This window comes from Xiphias gladius, chromosome 3 (assembly GCF_016859285.1).
Source record: "Xiphias gladius isolate SHS-SW01 ecotype Sanya breed wild chromosome 3, ASM1685928v1, whole genome shotgun sequence".
Taxonomy (NCBI): domain Eukaryota; kingdom Metazoa; phylum Chordata; class Actinopteri; order Istiophoriformes; family Xiphiidae; genus Xiphias; species Xiphias gladius.
This window is the reverse complement of record NC_053402.1, coordinates 1,867,792-1,893,717: the sequence shown is the minus strand read 5'-3', so window position 1 is coordinate 1,893,717 and position 25,926 is coordinate 1,867,792. Positions and strand designations below refer to the sequence as shown.

Sequence of the window (25,926 nt, the reverse complement as noted above, 5' to 3'; positions counted from 1 at the left end):
TTGATTTCTATAGAAGATCCAGATTTCATCATTAATCTGCTTTTGGTCTTCAATAATAATATCATTTTCTTCAGTTTACACTCTTTTTTTTTTAACTTTGCCTTTGTTTTTCTACTGGGGACACAATTCAGCCCTTTCCTCTGTCGATGTTTCACATAAGCTATTTATTTTTCAATTATATCTTTTTGTCGATATTGGTAGTTACCGTTAGGTGGCGCTAACGAGACAAATTGGATAATCGGAGAGTCGGCGGTTCAAAGGTCGAATTGAAGTTGGTTCCGGAGCAGCTGGGGGTCACACAGAGGGGGAGTGAAACCTAAAAGATTTCAAAATGCTGTTACGTGTGAGTACTACCAGCAGTTTTAGTGAACCTTCCCGTCAGCGTGTGGGATACTGTGAAACTGATTTTATATTAATTCGGTGGCTGCTGTTGTTATCGCTGCCTGTGGCGTTGACCGTGTTAGCTAGTAGCTTGTGTAACATTGCTTCATGGCATCACATTCCGTCCGTCCAATTTGGGGGAAAACCTCCAACAAGATGTTATGTATTTTTGGAGAATACTACAAGATATCACTGGGAAAGGTCATTCCGATAACGTGCTGAGGAAGCCGAAAGTTTTGACGTTTGAATCAAGTTTCTGCGTTTTATGTTGAACGGTGTCATAATAGTTAAGGGTTAAAAAAAAAAAAAAAAAACGGCGAAAAACTAATAATAAATAAAAAGTACTAAAGAGAATTTTTGGCCTGACGGCAGCAGTTAGTGGGATTACTGTTACCAATTAGCTACAATGGTACTGTTTTTCAAAGTAAGTTGGACAAACTTGTTGGGTTAATCTTATTAGTTTTTTATTTCGACATTGATAAGCTCTCCATAACATTTAGAATTCCATAATCAAATTCTGCTATATTGTGAATGCTGATTTTATTACTCGGATTTCCTGTGTTATTTGCTCGACTTGTACTTCTGCATACTCTCAGCTACAATCACCATTCACGTATCAAAATGATCAGCTGTTCAAAGACATCCATGCTACCGTTCAGCTTTTTTCTACCACACATATATATGTGTGTGTGTCTGTGTGTGTGTGTGTGTGTGTGTGTGTGTGTGTGTGTGTGTGTGTAACAATCTTTTTTTTAAGCTTTGTTTGTAAAAGAAGTCAATGGGAGGAATCTTCAACCCTCTTCGACCTGCTTCCCTTCGAAGTTGTACTACTTCCGCCTACTTTCAACTACAGACTACATTAGAACTTTAAATGGGTCACAAGAATTTGAACCATTAAACTACCGATCATCTTGTTAAAATCTTTTAGTTTTTAAATTATCACAGTTTAAGTTTTATGGGTTTTTCCTGTTGCAGCTTAATGTTTAGCAAAATTTTACCTACATATGGCATGAGTCATGAAGGTTTTCCCTGGTTACAAAGCATTTTCAAATGAGTTTTATACATTAAAATCCCCGAAAATAATGAAAAACAAGAAAGCACAAAAACTGTGCTCTCTTTGCACATTATTAATGTAATAGCCTGATGTTAATACATCCTTCACCCCGTTTGTTTTAGTTATTTAACTTTTTATGTTCTATATTTATTTATAATTGTTTTATGTATATATTGCTTCCATATATTTATATATTTCTTGGTCTCGTTAAGTTGTTAAAATGCCACTTAGTCCTTTGTCTTATACGGAAATAAAACTGTAATTGTTGAATGAAACTTTAGTAAAGTTTGAAAAAACAAAGAAACAATTGTTTTTTCTACATGTCTGTCTTTCAGAGGGTATTGCACATCGGAGGGTTAACAATGAAACACAGCAGATCCATCCACCACAGTCCTGTATGGAGGAGTCCTCTTATACCTATAGTTGTGGAGCAGACAGTGAGTGAAATGACTTGAACCGCTCAGCTGTGTTCAAAGCTGCCATGTCTGTTAATGCTGCACTATGCATGAATAACACTACACACAGAAAGAGTCGGTTTCATAATACCAGGAAATCAACTTGCAGAGACCAGAAACTTGGTTCTGATAGCAATTCTTCACAGTAAACAGCACAGCAACTGAATTTATTTCTTAGCTATCTGCCATCAATCATTGCCTTGATGGGGAGACAAACATATAAACAAAGCGGACACTGTCAATGTTGTCATTTCTTGCAGTATAATGGCTGCTGTGCCTCTGATAGCTGCAAATCCTCAGAAGTCAGAGCATCCTTGATGGCACCGACAGGAAAAGTTTGAGTTTTAAAGTCTTAAAAACACCCTCTAGTGTGTTGGTCACTGTTTACAGCAGATTTAAAGTCTCTGCAAGATGGTTTAGTGTACTGAAATGAACTGAATACAGTGGCTTGCTGCAGTATGCTGGCATAATGCAGATTATTTTTTGTCACTAGATAAGGTTGTTTTGTTGGTGTTATTTATAATGTTTGGAAATTTGACTTTTTTTTTTTTTTTCAGGGGAGAGGAGAACGAGCATATGACATCTACTCTCGCCTCCTGAGGGAGAGAATCATTTGTGTAATGGGACCTGTAAGTGTCCCCTCTGAATGTTGAGATAGATCAAGAGTAAACTTTAGGTTTTTTTTGGTTTTTTTGTTTTGTTTTTAAACATGTTTTCTCACTTCTCTGCTCAGATTGATGATTCTGTAGCCAGTCTGGTTATTGCCCAGCTGCTCTTCCTACAATCAGAAAGCAACAACAAACCCATCCACATGTACATCAACAGTCCTGGTAAGGGCATCATTGATGACAAAAGCAGAGTTGAAATATGGTGTTGTAAACCTTGAACAGTACCACTTTACGTTGCAGTTTCTCACCTGAGTCCTGGAAATGTACATTACTGAAGAAAAGAGGGTATCAGCAATGAGGCTTGGACCAGTGGACAAATAATTAGGCATCATGAAAATGAGACAAACAATGCATGTTAGAAACTGTAGAACACAAATGTAAATTAAAATACAGAATTTTCTTCCATAAAAAAGTTACTTTAGGATTCAAAACTTGACTGATGGGTTGTTACAGCCTGTGGCTTTGGTATAAAGATGTGTTGTTTCACACTGTGAATTTTATGCCTGTCAAAAGTCCATAACCAAAACAATGTGTCTCAATGTGACTAAAATGCTATCAAATGCTTAATGGTTCCTGCTTATCACATGATTTATCTTCTGATTGTAACCTGAATATCTTTTTGTTATGTAAAACATATTTAGAAAATGTAAAAGAAAAAATGAACTATTAACGTAAAATATTCACTTTGCATTTTCAAATTGTCATGTCTGTATCCAATTTGCTTTTTCAGTTACCTTTTTCTTTTCATCATTTAATAACAGCCTGATCATCCTGAGTATTACAAAACAATAATAGTCTATTTGCCATTTTCTCTTTTAATTATCCAGTCTCCCTTTTAAATTAGATTCTTGGTAAAATAATCCAAGTTTGAGCCCTTTAAAATGAGTAAATTCATTCACCCTCTCTTATCTTTCCTCTCTCGTCCCAGGCGGTGTCGTGACAGCAGGTCTGGCCATTTACGACACCATGCAGTACATCCTTAATCCCATCTCCACCTGGTGTGTTGGCCAGGCAGCCAGCATGGGGAGCTTGCTCCTGGCAGCAGGAACAACAGGGATGAGGCATTCACTGCCCAACGCCCGCATCATGGTTCACCAGCCTTCAGGAGGCGCCAGGGTAAGGTGGTCTCCCCAAGTCCTTTAATATTGATCTGAAATCAAGCATGGGATCAAGCCAAGTTGTCAAGATTGTAAAGGTGATTATTTCACTGAAACGGGGATATAATATTCACAGTATGCTGTGTGTCCAGGGTCAGGCCACAGATATCGCCATCCAGGCTGAGGAGATCCTGAAACTGAAGAGACAGATCAATAACATCTATTCCAAACACACGGGGCAGCCACTGGAAACCATTGGTAGGTTTTCTCAGCTCTTTATCTACAACCCCCTTTATGTGGTCTGACATAGAACAGTGACGCTTCTAAAGAAATGACAGCATCATCATCACTTTCTTTTTCTTTGTTCCAACTACATTTTCCTGCAAAGAATTGTCCTTTGCAGGCAGAATAGAATACTACTCACGCTACATGCAGCATTTGACACTGGCAGATGTAATGAATGGGAGGTTTAGTTTCCTATTCCAGGCTTGGCCCTGGACCGGATCAGGAGTCAAGTCTTCATCAAGCTTTCAGCTGACTAGATTATTTCCACAGTTTGCTGCCGTTCCTGCTTAACTTCAACAATTCAACATGGTGCAACAGTCCAGTTCTGCGTTAGACAAAGTACTGGTTGGTAGATTCTTAAGAACATTGCTCTTGGACTTCCAGCTTGATGGTGAAGCAGGCGGCAGCATAGTTCTTTTGCTCTCCTAAATTGGTATAGAAATACCCACTACATCAATTTAACCTGACACTATAAGACTAGTCATGAAGACATCAGTGGGGAAAAACAAATGAAAAAAAAACATACAAAGAGGAAACACCTAGATAAACTTGCCAAAGAGTGCGGAATGGAGGAAAGAGAGGAAAATGCTGAGAATGAGCACGTGGAAGAGGCAACAGGACCAAGCTAAAGCACTGATAGTCAGACTAGCTATTATCCACAGTGACATACTAGAGCTTAAACAAGAACTACAAGGCCACTTACATACAGTCAAAGAAGAACTGAAATGAGATCTGAGGCAAGAAATAATAGTAGAACTAATAATAAATAATAGTAAACAAGATTGACTGCAAGCTCTCAGGTACAAAATGCGGATGCAGGAGCAAAAGGCAAGTTTAACTGAAGCCCAGGCTAGCATAGCAGAGCTGGAGGAGCGGGACGCTTAGGGATGCTGTCACTGCTGATCAAACACAACCAGCGGATGCAAGATAAAATTACCGACCTGGAGGAGAGATCACGAAGAAACAACATCCGTAATTTCTGGTCTACTAGAGGACGCGGAAGGCACCTCCATGATTAATTATATTGACCAGCTGTTGAAAACAGAGTTGAAGATACCCGAAAGATCCCTTCTGCAGATCCAACAAGCTCATCAAGCACTCGGTCAGAGGCCAGGATACACTCGGAGATCAGTTGTCGTAAACCTTTTACAGTTTGAAATGAAAGATCTGATTCTTTTAAAAAGAAGCCTGGCAGAAGAAGATACTCATAAATGGAAAGCGCATCCAATTTGACCATGACTACCCCAGTGAAGTTGTTCAGAAAAGAAAATCCTACTCTGACATAAAAAAGATTCTTAAGGAGAAGAGGGCCCGCTTCCAAACGCCACTCACCAAGATCAAGATTCACTGGAATAGCAGATTGACGACCTACAAGACGGCCAGAGAAGCAGCCCTGGGCATACAGACGAGGACACCGGAGCTCAGAATTCAACAGCGACAGGATGGCAGAGAGCGAAAGTGAAGCGTTCAAGCCAGGATGAAAACAAGACTAGGTCAAAACCTAGAATATGGCTGGACCACTGATTATCTGTTTGCTTCTCTCCTACTCTCTGTGCTCACATACACGGGGGGGGTGGTTAGAGCCAAGAAACAGTCAGTCAAAACAGCTGGCAGCATCATTTTGCATGGGCTGAATTAAAGCTGCAGTGATCAATAGTTTTATATCTAAGGAAATAGCTCAACATTTTGGGAAATGAGCCTATTTGCTTCTTTTGGAGAATTAGTTGAGAATATTAATACCACTCTCATGTCTGTACCTTAAATATGAAGCTATGGCCAGCAAGCAGCTAGCTTATCTTAGCATAAAGCGTGGAAAAAGAAGGGAACAGTTAGCCTCCTGAGCCTGGTTCTTTCCAAAACCCCCTACCAGCAAGACTCATATAGCATATTTCTCAGGACTACTGGTTTAACAATGGGTCAAATGAGTCACTCGTAGTTGCAAACCCACAGAGAACCATCACCCAACTCTATTAGTATTTTTCTCTGTGGTTGTTGGAAAGTAAAACAGAGCTAGCGTGAGAGTGAATAGTGGACTTTCCAGTCCATTTCCATTAGAGAGGAAGAGCTAATCGGGGAAATCAGCTACTGCAGTGATTAGTTGGAATGGACCTGTCATAAATGAATGCTTCATTTTTTTTTCCCCTTCTCCCGTCTTTTAGAGAGTGTGATGGAAAGGGATCGCTACATGAGTCCCATGGAGGCACAGGACTTCGGTCTCATAGACCGGGTCCTGGTCCACCCACCCCAGGCAGGCCAGGATGAGCCTGAGCTGGTGCAGAAAGACCCAGCAGCAGCCGCAGCCAGTTCCTCTCCAACTCCAGAGTCTCCAGGCCCTGAGCAGGCATCCCCAGGGACAAATCCCCCCTCTTCATACAAACCCGAGCCATGAACCCACCATAGCAGAGCTGTCTGAGTTCTGCAAGCACTTCTTCATGATTCAGTGCCTGACAGTGCCTGACAGTTCCTGAGAGCAAGGCCCATCCTCCGTGGTGGGTTTCTCTTGTCTTAAGTAGCTTCTTTCTTCCCCCTACAGTAACAACACTATGCAGACTACACGTGTGCAGGCACAATGCTGGCTTCATGCACAGTCATCAGAAAGTAACATCTTTACATTCAGTGAATAATTAAAAACTAAACTGTACTGGATACAGTTTCATTTTTAATTATTTGTGAGATGTTTATACCTGCAGTCTATGAAATAAATGACAGTGAAATTTTACATGACTGTAAAAACCAGCAATAATCCGTAATTTATTTTTTGACTCTACACGCAAATTGTTCATTACTCAATCCTGTGGGAGAGTATTGTATTTCAGTTGAGTTGTTCTTAATTCTTGCAGAGCGGAAGCTAAAGGAGATACTCTACTTTACACAGGTTTTTTGGGGGAAAAGGAAGCCATCTTGTTCTATACCTCCCTGCTGCAGAAATGTCCACTGAAGAGTGCAGAGGACCTTGTATTACCTGTTTGAATATTCATATTTGTAATAAATATGATAATTTTGACCAAAATTCAAAAAGCATGGACTGTTTGTTCCTGATCCACAATAGTTCTTCATCCTAATAGTGTATAGTGTATGGTAACTGAAATGCTGCACAATTACCCTTGTGCCCAAAGTATGTATAGGTTAACATGCCGCCCTGCAGTGAACACGCTCAAGACTGAAGAGTTTGAATTGGACATGTTAAATAATCAGTTTGTGTCTCAGATAACTGTAAATGAGTATATAAAACATAACATTAGATGAGCAAGGGGATCCACGTAAGGCTTAGCAGTTCAATTTTCCATATAAAATCTTTGTAATGAGGGGTTCGTGCACTGCAACCCTACTATAACACAACTCTCTGTGTAACTGTTGACGGACTGTTCTTGCTGACAGTCTGACCACATCCTTTACTGACGTTCTCAGTCCCCGGAAGAAGAGCTGCTCTCCTGGTTTTTCGTTACATGTCGCACTAATGCACGAGCATCACAGTCGTCAAATGAGCGCTGTCAGCCACAGTTTCTGACCCTGTAACAACGATCCTTTCTGTAGTTTTTGCAAGGAAGTTGTTTAGAAGCACTGCACAAACAAATGGACTTTAGTTTCTGTGAGATCTTTAACCAAACTCAACAACGGAGAGCGGCTCAGAAAGGAGCACTGGTTTTACATCTTATTAACAACAAACTATTACCAACTATAGTTAAGAAAAACAAACACTTGGGTGGAGCTGTGTACTGTTAGTTTAGCAGGTGAGTTTTGGTTCTGAGGAAAAAGAAGAAAAAAGACTGAGCCCCACACAGGTGGACCATTTAGATGATGAGCAGCAGAAACATGTTATTAAGCTGAATGACACGTTTTGACAAAAGATGAATTAACAGTCTCCTTAATATAAGTTTAGATTGTTTTTTTCATTAAGTTTCTTTCTTTAAATGATTGACCCATGATTATCAGCATGGAAGCATGTTTCTAGCTGTAAGCACGTGAGCGTAGGAGAGTGTGGAAACTTTACAGAATTAAAGTTTTTTAACTGGCCACATGGTGGCACGATTGCTACCATTTTTAATATGTGCAGACATGAGATATTCATAGTTTTATGAACCCTTGCCTAGACCACAATTAAAAAAAATTATGGATCAAAAAAAGTTATAGGTGGGGGGAGGGTGAATTATGAGGCTGCAGGTATAACCATCAAGACAACTCCACCCAGAGAAAGAGACATGTCTAGTTCACATTTTCCCAAGGAAAAGTGTCCTTTTCAGATAAACTGAATATTTTAGCTATGTCAGCAGGAGTAGCTGAGCCTGAGAATATATTGTTTGGTTGGAGCATGTTCCAATTAAAGAGGAACCTGCGTTTTTAAGAAGGGGAAACTTAAAGAGAGAATTAGGTCATTGGGTTTTATGTCAGCAAAGAAGATGCACAGGTTTATTGCAGATATCCACATCTCAAAAAAAAAAAAAAGCAGACATTGAATTTTTATGCATTAGTACTGCATTTAAAAAAACACACGCACATCAGCTTAGTTATGGTTTAGAGATGTGAATAATCATATCTTGGTTTATTATGATAACAAAAAGGCGCAGTTGAAACAGGACAAGATCAGTACAAAAGAGTACCTCCCGCAGAGCAAAAAAATCTCAAGTAAATATGATCATTTTCAAACTTAAGTACGTATTTTGACAAACTGCTCCTGTTATTGTGGTTTTGCTGAAAATGCAACAACAATCACATATTTCACACAAAAGAAGTGCTTGTAAAAATGCCAAAACAAAAAAGAAGCTGGTAAACTTGTTTTAACAAGGTTGACGAAGTTAGTTCCACGGCCTCTGAGGATCTCACAACAAAAGCCAACCCTTGAAAAGTACTGCAAAAGACCAAAGGCAACTGATTCAGCCTTTGTGGACTTGAAGGGGAAACCATCAGAATATTTTGCGGTATAGTCTCTTATTACAAGCCTGAAACGGCTGCCTGCCTTGCTCCCTTTAAACAGGGCCAACAATGTCCATTCCAACTGCACATATGCAAGGCCAGTGGAAGTGCCTTTTAATGCAAGCAATGGCTCTGTGCTTCCAAATATAGCCAGCCCACGGAGAGAGCGCCCCAAGGTCAGCACAGTTCCCCTTGCTACGCTAGGGACCACCAGCTGTACGTCTGCCCCCTGCTGATGATAAAGGATAACAATTTTCAGGAGGAAGTCTTTACTGCTGCAAAACTCTAGCTCTGTTCCTTACTCCCCTTAGCTTTCTGCAAAAGAGATGCTAGAATTGGGTCATTATGTTTCATATCAGTGTCACTGTTTTGGATTCTGAAACCCAAGGGCAATTCAGGCTCAGACCCACAAGTTGGTTTTACACAGTGTGGTGAAATTTCTCTCACCTTCTCTGTCTACAGCTGCTTTCACATACGTACTGCAACCCTAAACTTTTCTCGACATGACCCCGAGGAGCTGTATGTGTGAACGCAACTGTCCCAATCAGTTGGACCGGACATTAAACGGCCTTTACCCTGCCAGCTCCCTAGTACGTCAGATTTCCGATTGACTCAGTGGATAGGATGGACGGATGGACGGATGGATGGATGGATGGACGGATGGATGGACGGACAGATGGACGGATGGATGGATGGATGGACGGACGGATGGATGGACGGACAGATGGATGGATGGATGGACAGATGGATGGACAGACGGACGGACGGATGGACGGACGGACAGATGGATGGATGGTGGGACGGATGGATGGATGGACAGATGGATGGACGGGCGGATGGATGGATGGATGGATGGACAGATGGATGGATGGATAAATGGATGGACGGATGGATGGCGGATGGATGGATGGATGGACGGGCGAATGGATGGATGGATGGGCAGATGGATGGATGGACGGACAGATGGATGGACGGACGGACGGATGGATCGTCACAAGGAAAAATCCACAGCCACAATATCCTTCTGACTCCTGTGAGGTACATGCCTCCATTTTAGACAATATATAGTATATATATTTGATCCAACCCGTCACTGTTTTGTGTTATTTCAGAATTGCCAGTTGTTTTACTGGTAATTTCCACAACATAATCGTATTAGTAACTTTAATGCAACTGACAGAACTGGGATATGAAATAAGTCACCCCTTCAACCTGCTGAGTTCACTGACTTTCCCCTTAAATAAACAGGCTGTTTTCTCCACTGGATAAAAATGTCCTCTTAGACATACTCCATCTCTGTATCTGTTTGTTCCAACACATGACAGAAGTTATACTGGGTAAAATATTCAAATTCATTAAAGCAAACCCTTTGAATCTCAAGGGCTGAAGTGATGATTTCATTTGACAAGTAACCCCGATATCTTTGTGCTGCCATTTTTTTTTTTTTTTACTTCAATATCACGTTAAAAGGTGACAGTACTAAAATTCAACAATCTGAAAAACTCATACAAATTCTGAGACAAAGTTGTTGAGCAAATGATTGGCCACGCCTTGAAAATACATCCCGAACAGACGTCAGACGCTGGTCTGCTCCACCGGGCTTCCGGTGATCGCGCCCTTGGTTGTTTCTGTAGCCGCTCGACGGACCGGCCAGGAGCACCCCACAAGCCTTGCTGTTCGGAGATGCTCTGACCCACCTGGCCGTAATGACTTGGCCCTTGTCAAAGTGGCATCTAACACTAGGACTATGAGAACCCACTGTGCACCTCGTGTCATATATCCCAGACCTCGACACGCATTGGTTTTTACGAGATAACCCTTGGTATTTGCTTCGCCTGGGTGGTTCATCTGTGTATTTCTAGAGTTAATCTACAGCTTCCTAATCTATTCTAGTTATGTGATTACGTTTCTCCTTTTTCACCATTCACCTTTTTTTGAAGAATAGCAATTTTCAAAGAAATTTATTTGGCGATAAAAGTAAACTTTCAAATTCATGTACAGTATTTCATGAAAACAGTATTAAAATACAGACAATAACCAATCTGAATCTGCTCATATACCGAGAGAAAACAACTTAATTGACCAAAAATATACAATAGATTCTAAATGACACTCAAATCAGGTTGTTAAAACACAGCAGGCAGTTAAACCCCTGGCATTTAAGATATCCGAGTCAGCGTAAGGGGTTTTATCCATTAAAAAACTGACTTTTCTTTCTCTAATCTGTACTAACCAGAATACATGAGCTCAGAGAGTATAGTATGTGACATAAAGATCCCAGTGAGAAAAGGTAGGAATTTTTCCAGTTAGTAGAAAACACAGTCTAGAATATATTATGAAAACAGTGCAAATACAAAATTACAATCCGTGACAGCAGTACTATTACATAGTGTCCCAGAGGTCTGCTTTCGGGAGATCAAGTTGCAAGATGAAAAGGCACACACAACAGTGCACTAACAACATACACAAGCATATAAACACAACCTTTACAACAGGTTTAAAAAAAAAAAAAAAAAAAAAGTGATTAATCCTGTTTCTAAATTAATTTCCCCAACATTCACTCTTATGCATTCGGTATAAAAAGCTCCACTGTCTTCACACACAACACACACTCCCCCTGCCTGTCGTCACATGAGTGAGCAGCTGTTCTTGGCTGAGGTGGTCCAGCGCAGCCAGCTCAATTTGTTGTCTTTGTACGGTGGGTACCGCAGGCCGTTGAGTCTCTCCAAAGCCCAGCCGCGCAGCATGCAGGCCCGCCGGTGGCTGAATGCCTCGAAGCCCCAGCGGCCGTGGTAACTGCCCCAACCGCTGGCCCCTGGACCAAGCAGTAAAAACCATACTATCAGTCAAGACACATACATACAGATCCAGAGTGGCAAACTCACATGTTCATATCTCTCTCCAAAATATAAATCAGACTAAAACATGACTGAGAAGCCATAATTTCAAGGTGACTTTGGGAATACTCTCTGACATGATCAAATGGACTCAAGAGTCTGAATCCACATTAGGGGCTCTGTGTGGCTGTAAGTAGGCACAGCGGTGCTTTGGGCTAAATGCTAACGACAGTATAATAACATGCTCAAAATGACAATGATAAAATGCTGATGTTTAGCAGGTAGTTATTACCATGTTTACCATTTTCATTAGCATGTTAGCATTCTAACATCTGTTAACTGGCACCAGATACTATTTACAGCTGAGGCTGATTGAATGTCATTACTTTTTTTAAACTAGTATTTGGTAAGAAACCAAATCAAGTATTTGACAAAATGAAACTCTGACCCAATGATTGCACTAGAATAAAAGCTAAGGGATCAGCGAAGTTATTACAATTCATCCTGAGGAGGACATGAATGTCTGAATCAAACAAAGGACGACCTTGTGGTGGTATTAGAATTAAAGTCAGGGGAAACCCAAAGTAAGTGGGATTGTCGAGACACCATTAATGTCTGGACAAAATTTTGTTGCAATCCATTAAAGAGTTTTCTAGATATTTCAGTCTGGACCAAAGTGGTGGACCAAAAAACCAACCAACAATGCAATCCCTAGAACCACGACACTGGCATGACTAAATGCTGTTGCTGTTTTCCAATTACATTTCCTGAAATGGTCATACACAACATGTACGTGGTTGAACCAGAGCTCTAGCCAGAATCCGTAAAGCTGACCAATTTAAAGCACAAATGATACTTTCTGTACACATAAGGCTGTAAGAGTCCACATCACATAAACTTCACCATCTATCCATGTCCATCCATGGAGTCCGTCTATGAGGACACCTAATGTTGTGTAAAAGGAACCGCATGCACGTCCGCTGTCCGTGTGTTCTGAGGTATGTTCGGCCGTTAAGAACATGGCTTTCCTCGCTAAAGAGTTTATCATTTGGTTAGTTTTGGAAAGAATTTTTAAAGCCATTAAATCACCAGATAGATACTGATCTAATTCCCATAATGAAATACGGTCACTAAAACCCACCCATCTTTAACCATTAACTAGGAGTCCACGTTTCCCGTTAGATCTAAAAAGCATAGCTCCCATCTTTCCAAGATGGAGGAATAACCTATAGTAAGAGGGCCTAATGCTCATAGCCTGGAGAGCCTTGCTTAAAGACTGTGTATAAATCATCTGCATATAAAAACATCACTAGAGCAGGTTGTCTTCCAATCCTTCATAAACCTTAAAAAGAATAGCAGATCCAAAACATGACCCTGTGGCACTCCATATTCAATAGTTTTAGGTTCAGTTGATGCCCAGTTTATATCAAACACTGTGTATGATTCGATAGATAGACTGGACCCAATCTATAACCAGGCTATTAAATCCCAAGCTCCTTTCAGCTGTTAGGGCTTTTTCCAATGATCTATGGGATCAATTGTTTTCTGCAGGTCCAGCTAAACTATACCACATAACTTTTCTCTAACCACTTATAGTCTAATACAGTCAATTACATGTACATTAAGCACGGGACTGTGAGGTGGGATTTTCTGAAGCCTGATTGAAATTTATACATAAGTCTGTTTTCTGAGATAGTCAGACCAGGGTCACACCTACCTACACCTCCAAAAGGCAGGCCTGGCAGGGTCATGTGGACGATCCCATCATTAGAGCAGAATCCACCGCTGCTGGTCTTTTCCAGCACTGTGTTTACCACCTTCAAAAAGGGAAGACAATTTGGTGTAAATCATAACAGAGTATGTCTATAGCTATGAGGTAAGAGGCTGCAGAGTTGTGTGTTCTTACAGATGATTCGTCAGAGAAAACATAGAGAGCCAATGGCTTCTCATTACGATTGATGAAATCGATGCCTTTCTCCAGAGACTCGACAGTTAGGATGGGCAGGATGGGGCCGAAAATCTCCTCCTTCATTAGGGCATCGTCTTCAGCCACATCCACCATCACTGTGGGAGCTGAGAAGAGCACAATGACAAAAGCCATTATTGTATGTGTGTATGTATTACTCCTTTAAGAGATTATTTCAGCCACTCTGTGGATGATGCAGCAACCTTGCTTTATAGAATTATGAAATGTTATCTCTAAAAAGCCCCCAAATTATTTATTCAGGAGAAAAAAAAAACACTGATTTGCTCAACTGATCTCACATGTTCTATGGTCATTGTCATCCTCTCCCCTCTTCGGGCTTAAAATATTCATCTCTTCTGGCTGAAGTGGTGATGGTATATTTTCAGGTTCAATATCCTCTTTTCGTTTTATTTATAGTGCATATGGTGGTGACCACATGCTTAACTACAGACAAAAGGACATTAACAAAAGATGACGTGCGTAACCATGAAACCTATAGGAACTGCCACTGGTTTATTTTCCATTTAATGTTTAAGAGTGTAATGCTTACCTCGAGCGGAAGCTGAAATCAAAGTTTACTTTCTTGAACTTCCACCAAAACGAGAATTATTAAAAAGGACAGAAAGCTGAAGGATGTGGACTGTTTACTCCACATTAAGCTTTGTTTTTATACTGACCAATTCCAAGTATAAAACATTTCTTTGTGACTGATGTATTTTTTATATACAGTATAGCACAGCTTACCAGCAGATATATATGAAAAGTGTTGTGCAAAGTGTGTTCAGCATCATCTTCAGCACCACAGACAGCTGACGTTAATAAACTCTTAACGGCATGCTTATGCAGCCGCTCTAAAGTGCTGCTGAAACTGTGACTGAAACGTGGCCCATTAAGACGACATGTTAACCAGCAGTCACTTCCAAGACATTTCCAAGCTGCTGCTTTGCTGCTGAAATCCTGATTTAATAACCGAAACGTTGTCTGAAGAAAAGTCACTAAAGGAGCCTGAAAAGTCAGTAAATCTAAGGTGCTAAGTGGGCAACACTGCCTGTGAATGCCCCCTGATGACGCAATAGGAACTGTTCTGCGCTACTTCATCTTGGAAGAGCAGCGGCCAATGGGGAAACTCCAACACTCGGCGGGCCGACTAGTGGTGTAACTTTGTCAGTCTGTCAGTCAGTCACAGACATTCGTGTTTACAGGGCTGGCCCCGCTGTTGGACTGGTATCATCCATGCCCAAGAGGATGAAATCTGTCATCAAAAATGTAAGCGGACAAACACAATAATAAAAAAATAAAAGAATGGAATCTCACTAATGAAGAGTGTACTGATTTTTGCTGCACTTGGTCCTTGAATATGGACCTTTTATTGTAGTTTAATTAGTCAAACATATTTGTTTTTCAAATTAATTGACGTCATTCTTGTTGGGCTTTGGCTAAATACAAATAAAAAAAATTGTATTAAATAGAGAGGATTTGTCTTTTTTAAAAATTTTTAGTGATATTGACCAGATGTGTACTGTAAATCAGTTTTAAAAATCCTTAGTTTTTTTGTTTTGTTTTGTTTTTTTAAATTGTAAAGGGAATTTTATTACTATATGAGGGATAAAATAGTTGAATTTAAACAGGCTAAACAGATTATTTTTTTATTACATTGAAAAGTGAAACTAGATTCAGGGGTGGATTTAGAGATTTGGGGGCCTTCGGGAAACCCACAGACCTCCCTCATGTCTTATGGTGGGTTCAAACCACACAATATTTTTGACTTGACCAAGAGATATGACAGAATACACGGTGGGACCCAACAAATTATAGCTTGCTGTCTTTAATAGACCTGCGTGATGTCCTCTGAAACAGGTGCCAGGGACCAGCTTCTGAGAACAAGAATGGAAACACAGAATGCAATGTCCAAAGCAATATGTATGATACCGGCTGTCCTCTGTCTCAAGGACACATCACAAAGGCAGAAGTGCTTTTGCCATACCTCCACAAACCTTTCACAAACCTCTATGTTTCACAGTTCCACCTAGTAGCATGAGTAGCATCGTCATCATTCCTCTTTTGCTTCGTCATGTTTACTGTTGCGCACAGAAGAGTGCTCTGTGTTCCTATTGGTCAACATCAACCAACCTAATGTGTGCTTTCAAAAATAAAATATGCAAGTCCTGGAAATCAAGCTAGTGCTAGCATAAGACTCAAAATCAAAACCACTCCGCTCCACCCACCCCTCCCTCTCCCTGCTCAGTTACACCCCACCCATCCCTTCATCTACATACTTGTCATGTACCCTGTCTAAGCTAATGCAGGAATCTGGAAATTCCTAGCCTGTGAGTCAGCCATATCGATATCTTCCAGCAACTAATTCTAGCCCTAAGCGTTGGATTAGTTTTAGTAGTAGCTAAAAGAGTAGTACAAGAAACCTCCCACTGCTGACTCTGGCCGCCTCCAATTGGTTAGAAAGGCGAGGCTCACTCAAACTTTAGAATAGCTCATTAAGATATGTTTTGGAGCATATTTCAACTAAAAAATGTTAGAAAAATAGTTACATACTGTAGCTTTAATGAGGGTTGCTGATTGTAATGAAAGCATTCACTTGCCTGATTTTTACTCAGCTTCCCTGAGGTGAAGTGCTCACACAATATTCAATTTAGCTAAGTACACTTTTGAACTTGTAATAGAGTATTTTTCCAGTATCTTGTAACATCACTTCAAGAAGCCGTATGTACGTTTTTGAAGTCGCTACACAGCCAACGTTCGCATGAACAGCTGTTTACTCACCAGTCTAGAAGAAACGCTGCGAGTTCAGGATCAAACGTCATTCCTTTACTCACCCGGAGCTGTCTCCAGCGATAGAAAGCAACGCCAATGTTAACCCTTGTTTCGCTTTTATTTCTATCACTTCTTTTGCTCTACTGAAGTTTGCATGCTAACCAGTAAATGCAACGATGGCTGAAGCTCTTGGCAGGCGACTATCACCACTGGCAAGAAACCAATATTTGGCAGCAGAGAAACTTACATACAAATCAAGGATCTAAAACTTCTTCTACATTGGGACCAGCATTTATCTCTTTAGTTGTTTTTATGAGTGTTGGTGGAAAAGGAGCATATTGGTGCAATCATCAGCAAGTGAACCGTTATTGTAACCCGCAGTTCTGGTTGAAATTATTGGCACCCCTGAATTTTAAGTACAGTTCTTCCGAAATAAATGTAAATTAAAGGATTTTGTCTAATCAAAATATTTAAATAAAATGACCAAGGTTACTGAACAAAATAAAAATTTAAAAAACTTGTATAATAGTGAAATAATACAAAACACAAAATGACACAAACACAGCAGACAATTACTGGAACCCTTCGCTAATAACCTTTGTTAACAGTGACAGCCTCTAAACGTGTCTTGTAGCTATCTAGAAGCTTCTTTCACCTGTCTGCTGGTAGTTTCTGCCACTCTTCCATTGCTATGGGTTCAAGCTCTTTTAAGTTTGCTGGACTCCTTTTTGCAATGGAAGATTTCAGCTCTCACCAAAGGTTTTCATGGGATCTAGGTCAGGACTCATTGCTGGCCAGTTTAAAACCGTCCATCTTTTCCTCTTCAACCAGTCTTTTATGCTGGTGGTTGTTTGCTTTGGGTCACTGTCCTGCTAAAAGACCCAAGACCTTCACCTCAAACCTAGTTTTCTGACACTGGGTAACACATTTGGCTCTAAAATGCCTCAGTAATCTTCTGATTTCATCGTTCCTTTTGATACATTCAGTGGCTCCAGTAACAGAGGCAGCAAAGCAGACCCACAACACGATAGAACCTCCACCATGTTTTACTGTAGCTAGTTTGTTCTTTTCCTTCTGGGCTTCATTTCATCACCTATAAACAAACTGAAGCACTGCATTCCCAAAGAGCTCTACTTTGGTTTCATCTGTCCATTGAACTTTATCCCAGAAAGACTGGGACTAAATATGAAAGTTTAGGCAAACAAAAGTCTTGCCTTTTTGTGCCTTTTTTAATAGTGGTGTCCTCCTTGGCCTTCGACCATGGAGCCCTACTTGGTTTAGTGTGCAGTGTATGGTACAGGCTGAAACCACCACTCCAGATTGATCCAGGTCAGCCTGAAGCTCTTTAGATGTCTTGGGAGGTGTTTTAACCACAAAACACAATCAACGTTTGCAGACTTGTCTCAATGAGTTTCTTCTTAGCACCAGGTCCTGGAAGTGTCTTAACAGTTTTATGACTGTGAAACTTTTTGATAACATTACAAACTCTTGAAACAGGGATTTCTGGATCTTTGGTGATTTCCTTGCAGCCTTTGGAATCGTTCTGTTTTTTGATAATAGCATTTCTGATGCTCTCAGTAAGCTCTATTGTCTTCATCATTGTGAAAAAAAACTGGAATAAATCAGCCCCTTTATGAAGTAAAACCATCATTCATTGGTTAATTCAGGTCATGTGAACACTGAAAATTCAGCATGTGAGTCTCATTCGTTTTTTATTTTGTTTGAGGAACTAATTTCAATTCATCCAAAGGGTGCCATTAATTATGTCAAGCGTACATTTTATGTCTGTATTTTTTATTTCTCAACATGAAAGCAATTGTGTTGTTGTTGTTCAGTAATTTGGGGCATTTTATTAAATATTCTGATTATACAAAACTGGTTAATTTGCAGTTATGTCTGAAGATATTCTAAATTCTGTACTTAAAATTCAGGGGAGCCAATAATTTCAACCAGGACTGTATGTGGGTAATGCTCGTCGATGAGGGTTCAAGTTTAAACTAATAACAGTTTACCTTTGGGAGTTTTGGAACGAAAATTTGACTTGACCTTAAATCCCTTGAAATGCCCACTATAACTCTGTTGTACGGTTTGACATTGTATAGAACTCTGGGATTAAGATAAACCAAGGGTTGGATAGAGGTAAATAATAAAGTTTAGTCATAATAAAATAATAAATAATATAAAATAAAATAAAATAAAATAAAATAATTAAAGTAGCTGTTCTCTCAGTATCACAAAGGTCAGTCATTATACTGCCCATTGCTACTTCTTAATTTACCTATGTACTTGTCCTCCTGGTCACTCTCTCCTCCCAGAACAACTTTTCCGCTGGACCTCTTGAGCAGTTCCATCAAACGCGTCCAGTGTCGGGGTGAAACAATGCGGGACAGGTCAGGAGAGGTTTGAGGCTCCTTGCCGTAGAAATCCTCCAGGGCTTCACGCAGCGCAGGCAGCAGGGCATCCTGTGTGGCCTGTGAGCAAAGCACATAGTCCGGAGCCACGCAACTCTGGCCAGAGTTGAAAAACTTAGCCCACACCAAGCGGCGAGCAGCAGCTGCAATATTCACCCGTCCGTATATGAAGCACGGACACTTGCCGCCCAGCTCCAAGGTCACTGGGGTCAAGTGGACTGAAGCTGCCTGCAGGATGCTGCGAGCCACAGTCTGAGAACCTAAAAGAGAGCTTAAAAGTCAATGTCCAAAGTGGACAGGAATCTTCTGCTGAGCATGAACTACATTTCTACATTCCATGACTATCTGGCTACTAGTATTCAATCTTTCTATGGACCAAAGTGTAGGACAGATGATTGGCAAACAAACATCAGCATCCTTAAGTTCCGCTACTGGTCTGGGTTTAAAAATACCCCTTATTATTTAGTTACATAAGCATTTGGACAGCGACACAATTTTCTTGATTTTTCCTCTCTACACCACCACAATGGATTTGAAACAAAGCCATCAAAATGTGATTGAAGTGTTGACTTTCAGCTCTAATTCAAGGGGTTTAACAAAAATATTGCATCAACTGTTTAGGAATTAAAGCCATTTTTATACATAGTCCCTCATTTTCAGAGGCTCAAAACTAATTGGACAGTTGACAACTGATCAGTTTCACGGCCAGCTGTGGCCTGTTCCCTCGTTATTTCGTGAAAAATTAAGCAGATAAAAAGGTCTGGAGCTGATTCCGAGTGTTGAATTTGCATAAAATTCAAAAAAACAAGCCTTTCAGACAGATGGCAAAAACTTTGGTTCATTCTTAAACAGAAGAAACGCACTGGTGAGCTCAGCAACACCAAAATGCCTGGAAGATCACAGAACACAACTAAAGTGGATGATCACAGAATTCTTCCCTTGGTGCTGAAAAACCCCTCACAACATCTAGTCAGGTCAAGAGCACTCTGTAGGAGGCAGGTGTATCACTGTCACTTTTCAATTAGATTTCATATACAGTGGCAAGGACAAACCATACATCATTCTATAAACTACTATTCTTTATCAACCCTTAAATCTGTTGAAAACAGAGTAAGGCTTTGGATCTTACCATTTATTCGTTGTGTTCTTGTCCAAGAAAAATTCCTGACATTTTGGTCTTGAGACCAGTGTGAAGGGCAATATAGACATGTCTATACATGTTTACATTTAAAATACTGTGACATGCGGCAATCTGATCGGACCTGGAGGCTTTTACCTGTGTAGAAGATGTGGTCAAAGCGATTCTGCAGAAGTGCCTTGGTCTCCTCTGGTCCACCACGAACAACTGCATAACAGTCCTGTCAAATTGAGAGTCCCATTTTAATTGTCAGATTCACTGTGCCGAGCTCTAAGGTCTAACATGACAACTAATGTCCAGTGACTTGAATGTACATCAGCATGGCCAAAACAAGAGCTATATTCTATTGGTGTATACATCAACCAGTGAGTATGTTTTACAAACAGTGTCTCAATCACATAGTTTCTCCACCAGAAAGCACAGAGGAGTTTGTTCTTCAACTGTAAAATGTGTTGCTCATTTCATATCATGGTCACAATTCTGTAGTACAAGTCCATCAAAATTAAACATGTTGCACAAGTCTTCTCCAGTACATCATCCTCATAATTCGGACACGTATTTGGCTATCTTGGCAAAAGACCTAATATTATGAGATGGGCGGATTTAATTATTTGGATTTCATCACAGGTTCAACAGAACTGGCAATACAACACTGAATTTGGAGATTTAGACAGTTAAAAACTCTGGGGAACAAAAGAAAACCTCAGAAGTTGCTTTACCTGAGACAGATACTTGGGGACGAGTTCTGCTATGAGACTGTCCGTGGCAGCACTGACCTCTGAAGGCTTGATGACTACACAGTTTCCTAGTTGGAGACAGCAACATCAACCAGCTAGTGACTGAGTCGACAGTAGTTACATTGCATATGTTTCGGTGGCTTTTCGATGTTCTTCTGAGACCAAATTCAGCTCGTAAACCCTCTAACCTCACTTTGTGATAAAGGCCACATTTACTGAGAATGGTCGGACACAGCCTGACTATGATAGCCTGGCTCATTACTCAAGGAGCATTTGCATTTTTACATCTGCATTATAAGTCAGAAATACTGTTATTTGCTACTGGCTTCAAGTAAGGTCGTGTTATTGCTTTGAGTTGATGCCCTCACAACCACAGACTGCTCTGAGTCTTCAAGATAGAGACATAAGAGTCAGCTACAGAACAACCTTTATCATGCAAGGACCCACCTTATCTTCTAGATTTGAGAAAAACAGCTTGTGAATGATACCTGCTGCAATGGCCCCAACCATGGGTAAGATAAGGAGTTGCAGGGGGTAGTTCCAAGTCCCAATGATTAACACAACTCCTAGTGGCTCCCTCCGTACAAAACACTCATCTAGCTTTGTGGCCTGAAAAAAGGTTAACATAAAAATGTTTTTTAAATAAAACAAACAAACAAACTATAAAGCAGCACATTTTGAAAATACAGTACGAAAACATAGACATAGTATGCATACATACTGTTGTTTCTTGAAAATGAGAAACCAAACATTTGCTTGCACCATCCTCTAAGTGCGAAGGTCTGCTTGCTTTTATACAAAGGAGCAACTTAAAGGGGCATTCCACTGGTTTTACACATGGAGTCCAGTACCTCTTGGCCTGTTAAAACAGTTGTACAAAGCCTTCAGTGGCCTCAGAGGAGCTTTGCAAACTTTGACAAAATAACCCGGACGATGTAACCAGGGTTATCGCAGCTTGGACTCGAGGCTTCAGACTTTTCAGAGCAAGCCTGTGTTACAATCTGGAGCTGTGGAGTTGGACAGAGGGGGATATCAACGAAGCAGGGAGAACCTAATGAAAGATGCTACCAAGTTGCATAATGGGAAATGTATAACCCAGTGGTTTAGGATCTTGAGGCTCACAGGGAGTCGTTGTCAGGATATCGCAGCTTCTGCTGCGCAGATTGTAACTTATCTTTTTTTTTTTTTTTTTTAAATTTGTCCTCGGTCCCTGTCCCACAACTTCATGGAAGAGCAACACTAAATCACGGTGATACCATTTTCACACCGGCTGAAGAACTTATTCTTTTTCTGACCCCCAGTGGTTTAACTTCTCACCCTGCTGCAGTGACGGACAGATGTATGCCAGGGTGTGTCGGTACACGGTGACATCAGAGCTGCCTCACTGCTGGGTGTGGTCAAAAGTAAGAAAACTTTTGAGCCTGGTGTTAAGTAACTCTTTAACTCTGTAAAGTGAAAACCTTTGGATGTGTGTAATGTTGGCCACACAAAATAATATCAAGACATCACTTAATTCTGATAGATAAGAAAAATGATAATGCCCTTTAATGTAATGGTATGAAATGTAAGCAACAGGCAGTTTTGAAGAATGATTGTTAAACCTACCAGGTTTTTGCTGACATACTCCGGCTGCATCCAGCTTTTAACGTTAGCGATGGCGTGGTGCAGCTCATTGATCACTATGTCAACCTCAGACAGGATGGCCTCAAATTTCGGCTGATGTGCGGGACGAGCAAAGGGAAACAGAACTTTAGCGGACAAACAGACATGTTATATGTTGCGCTTCAAACACTGAGTGCGTGCTTTTCTTACAAAAATGAACACATTAGACAATACTCAAGTGCAAAAGCACAGCTAATGGTCTAACAAAACGTTGAGTCTGAATTGGTCTTACTGTGGTCTTTAAGAAAAATGTGTAGCTGCTTTTACAGGACGACTGTGTCCAGACGGAACCGCTGTGCGACACAGGCCGCTTGAGGCTGCTGGCCCTTAGGCTTGAGTCGCATGGGTATGCGTCGAGTAAGGGCTCGTGTGTGTGTGTGTACGCGCGTGCACTGTCCGTCTGTGACAGGTGAGCACAGTCTCGTACCTTTGCCAGGTCTTTGTGCAATGCATTTACGATCAGCTCCTCGTTGTCTCGGATCATGGACATGAGCCCGGTGAGCTGTGCTCGACGAAACTCTTCTGGTACCGTGACACCTGAACGAAACGCCGCCTGCAGCCTACCCACGACCTGGCTCCGGGTTTCCATCCTTTCACCTGGAACACATACGAAGGCCGAATTCACCAGAAGGCTTTAGTGTCTCACCAGGTGCCTCCGCGGACCCACTTTTACGGGAGAGGAAAGCAGTAGGAACTGTCAGGTCTGTCTATGGAGGCTCGCACGCCGCTGTCGGACACGCATCCCCGTTGAGAAGCTGGCGGCAAAGGGCAGCTTGGAAGCCTCCACGCGAGCTGCTGTGGATGTTTACGCCTGAAAGCGAGGAGAGGCCACCGGGCAGTTCGAGCTTTGCGCGGACAGAAAACAGAGCATTTGGTGATTACCTGAGGGAACGGCTTCTAAACAGGAGGGTCATCTGAGAACAAATCTATCCGCTCCTCTCTGGAATTGACGGGAATTGTCTACAAACACTTATTCCGCCACGACATTCATCCCCCGGGAACTAACACCCGGCAAACCGGACAGAAACTGAACTCGAGCTGAAACAGTGCGACGTTTAGTCTACCTGTTACCTGTTACCTTGAGCTTTGTCTCGCACAGTTCCAGTGCCGATGAAACGCTGATGGGAATGTGTTTCCGGGTGTTGTCCTTTCTCTAACTACCGGTTCACTTTGTAGCTCTTGGAAACGGGAGGTGGAGCAGTTTTGGTCGAGCCTGAAAAACGAGCCGCAAAAGTTGCCAGACGAGAGAGAGCGCCGACCTCGCGCGTTCAGTCCGGAGTCCCCCCGCATTCATTCGGTGGTCCGCACACAGGGCCCCACGGCCAGGGGTTCGCGGTCGCCCTCGCCCACAGAGTCACATGGAGTCGCGTTTCTTCAAACACAAGAGTCTGGGGAGTAAGTGCCTTGCAGCAGAGACCGGCAGAGATCTGCGCGGGGAGGCAGTGGCAGGAAGCTGCAGTGGGGACGGTCGGTTTCCGGCAGCCTTTTGCACTCAAAGAGACCCCCGGAGCCCGGAGGAAGAGGGGGCTGGATGTCCGAGTGAAGCCGTCCAGCGAGGGACACCCGATGGATGAACGGATACAAAGAGTGTCCCGGTGGCAACGCGTCGGGGGGCTGGGAGTGCAAAGACACATGATTCGACCTGCAGGGGGGAAAAACGGCTGGAGTTCCGGAGATAAAGAAACTTTGGAGAGGAGCGGGAAGTTGTGCCTTTTGTAGGACAGCACTTTAAAACAAACCTGCTTTGTAATAATACAATTTAATAATGTATAATTATATTATATATAACAATGTATAATAACAATAAAATTCTGCTGCATTGAAGGTCCCCAAGAGCACAGTGGCCTCCATTATTCTTCAATGGAAGATGTTTGGAACAACCAGGACTCTTCCTAGAGCTGGTCGGCCGGCCAAAGTGAGCAGTCGGGGGAGAAGGGCCTTGGTAAGAGCGTTGACCAACAACCTGATAGTCACTGTGGCTGAGCTCCTGATCCTCCTGTGTGTGAGAGAGAAGAAACTTGAAAGAGTGAGGTGTTAGGACACAACTCTGTGGCCCAGGCAGAGCCCTGACTTGAACCCAACTGAGCATTTCTGAAGAGGCCTGAGAATGACTGTCCACCGACGGCCCCCATCCAACCTGACAGTGCTTGAGAGGATCTGCAGAGAAGAACGGCAGAAATTTCCAAATCCAGGTTTAGAGAGCTTGTCACACCCAAGAAGACTCAATGCTGTAACCTCTGCCAACGGTTCTTCACTAAGTACTGAGTAAAGGCTCTGAATAGTTGTCAATTAGATGTTTCACTTTTTCCTTTTTAATACATTTGCAAAAAATGTCTAAAATTCTGTTTTCACTTTATCATTATGGGACATTGAGGGTAGATTGAGTTTTAGCATAAGGCTGCAACATCACTAAAAGTGAAAAAAGGAAGGAGTCTGAATACTCTCTGAATGCACTGAGACTATTCAAAGTTTCCATTTTCTATATGATATTAAGAGCCATTAGATAGGTGAAGCTTGGGCGCCATAGTCAGCCTGGAGAGAGCGCTGTAGCCAGCCAGTGGTAGGTCCTAGAAGTACTGTTGCCCTATCCACTGCGTAAGATTTTTAAAAAGCTGGATAGAACCCAACACCTATTTCAAAATGTTGAGTGATCATAACATAGTCCTAAATTGACTTTGAAAATAGAACTATTTACTTTTTCCTTTGATACACAAATGCATGTAGATATTTAGGTATTCCTTTAAGGTATGTCAGGTACACCTCTTCCAGCATTAACATTGTTTTGAAAATGGAATTTGGAGAGAGAATGAAGCCGAAGAGGGTTATTGATATGAAGTGACAGCCAGTCCCATCTGCCAAAACAGAGTGGGAACCTGTAGAGGGCCAAACTAAAACATGAGTAAGTGACTTGATTGGCATGTAAATAGGCAGTGGATTCAAAACCATCAGTGTCGTAATCATCTGCAGATGATGATGTTCCTCAGATGTCCGGTCTTTAAAAGAAAAGTATTTACACAAAACACTGTCTCCCCACCTTTCTGTGGTTTGCAAAAATGTCCAAAATTCTGTTTTCACTTTGTCATTATGGGACATTGAGTGTAGCTTGATGAGGGGCACAATGAATTTAAATAATTTTAGCATAAGACTGCAACATAACAAAAAAGTGAAGGAGTCTGAATTCTTACTGAATGCACTGATTTTTGTTAATTTGCAGTAAGAGAACACAGGTAGTATAAACACAGTATTACCACACTAGTTTAGAAAGAACACTCTGATTTCATAAGTTATCAGCTTTACGCAGCCTGCAGCTTCAGATCTTGGAAAGATAATGAAGCATATCGTTTTACTTCCACTGGATAGGGCATATGATGTTAATGTGCCCGGCACTCTTGTGGCCTGAAAGGTGTGCAACACCCAATACTCAAACTGGAAATACTCACTATTACTGAGTAGTCGAGTGGCTACTTATGCGACGTAATTCCGTTACCTGCACCAGCGTCTAAGGGCCCGTTAAGTCTGCAAGCGTGTAGAGTTTTATCGGAGCTCACTTGGACA

At 41.5% G+C, this 25,926-nt stretch overlaps 2 protein-coding genes across 8 annotated transcripts; one reads left to right on the top strand and one right to left on the bottom strand.

Annotated features, from left to right (window-relative positions):
• Positions 1 to 226: 226 nt before the first annotated feature.
• LOC120804748 (caseinolytic mitochondrial matrix peptidase proteolytic subunit) lies at positions 227 to 6,935 on the top strand. Of its 3 annotated transcripts, none has more exons than XR_005709481.1 (8): positions 227 to 343; positions 1,771 to 1,872; positions 2,448 to 2,519; positions 2,624 to 2,720; positions 3,487 to 3,674; positions 3,808 to 3,913; positions 6,100 to 6,429; positions 6,781 to 6,929. XR_005709481.1 is itself a non-coding variant. In XM_040154339.1 (7 exons), the coding sequence occupies exons 1-7, from the start codon at positions 332 to 334 to the stop codon at positions 6,327 to 6,329; spliced, it is 807 nt and encodes a 268-aa protein (XP_040010273.1). In that variant the 5' UTR covers positions 227 to 331; the 3' UTR covers positions 6,330 to 6,935. The 3 variants fall into 3 exon arrangements, 1 of the variants encoding a protein (XP_040010273.1); XR_005709482.1 differs by having other exon boundaries at positions 6,816 to 6,927; XM_040154339.1 differs by having other exon boundaries at positions 6,100 to 6,935.
• Positions 6,936 to 10,797: 3,862 nt separating this feature from the next.
• On the bottom strand, positions 10,798 to 23,914 carry aldh3b1 (aldehyde dehydrogenase 3 family, member B1). 5 transcript variants are annotated; one of them, XM_040123428.1, is made up of 10 exons: positions 23,443 to 23,914; positions 22,799 to 22,968; positions 22,315 to 22,425; positions 21,198 to 21,318; positions 20,692 to 20,777; positions 20,111 to 20,192; positions 18,702 to 19,094; positions 13,595 to 13,761; positions 13,402 to 13,505; positions 10,798 to 11,666 (listed from the first exon to the last, which is right to left on the bottom strand). In XM_040123428.1, exons 2-10 carry the CDS (start codon positions 22,958 to 22,960, stop codon positions 11,447 to 11,449), a joined length of 1,446 nt encoding a protein of 481 aa, XP_039979362.1. In that variant the 5' UTR covers positions 22,961 to 22,968; positions 23,443 to 23,914; the 3' UTR covers positions 10,798 to 11,446. The 5 variants fall into 5 exon arrangements, with proteins under 5 accessions (XP_039979362.1, XP_039979357.1, XP_039979350.1 ...); XM_040123423.1 differs by having other exon boundaries at positions 13,406 to 13,505; positions 23,254 to 23,913; XM_040123416.1 differs by having other exon boundaries at positions 13,406 to 13,505; positions 23,443 to 23,913.
• Between the last annotated feature and the right edge of the window lie 2,012 nt (positions 23,915 to 25,926).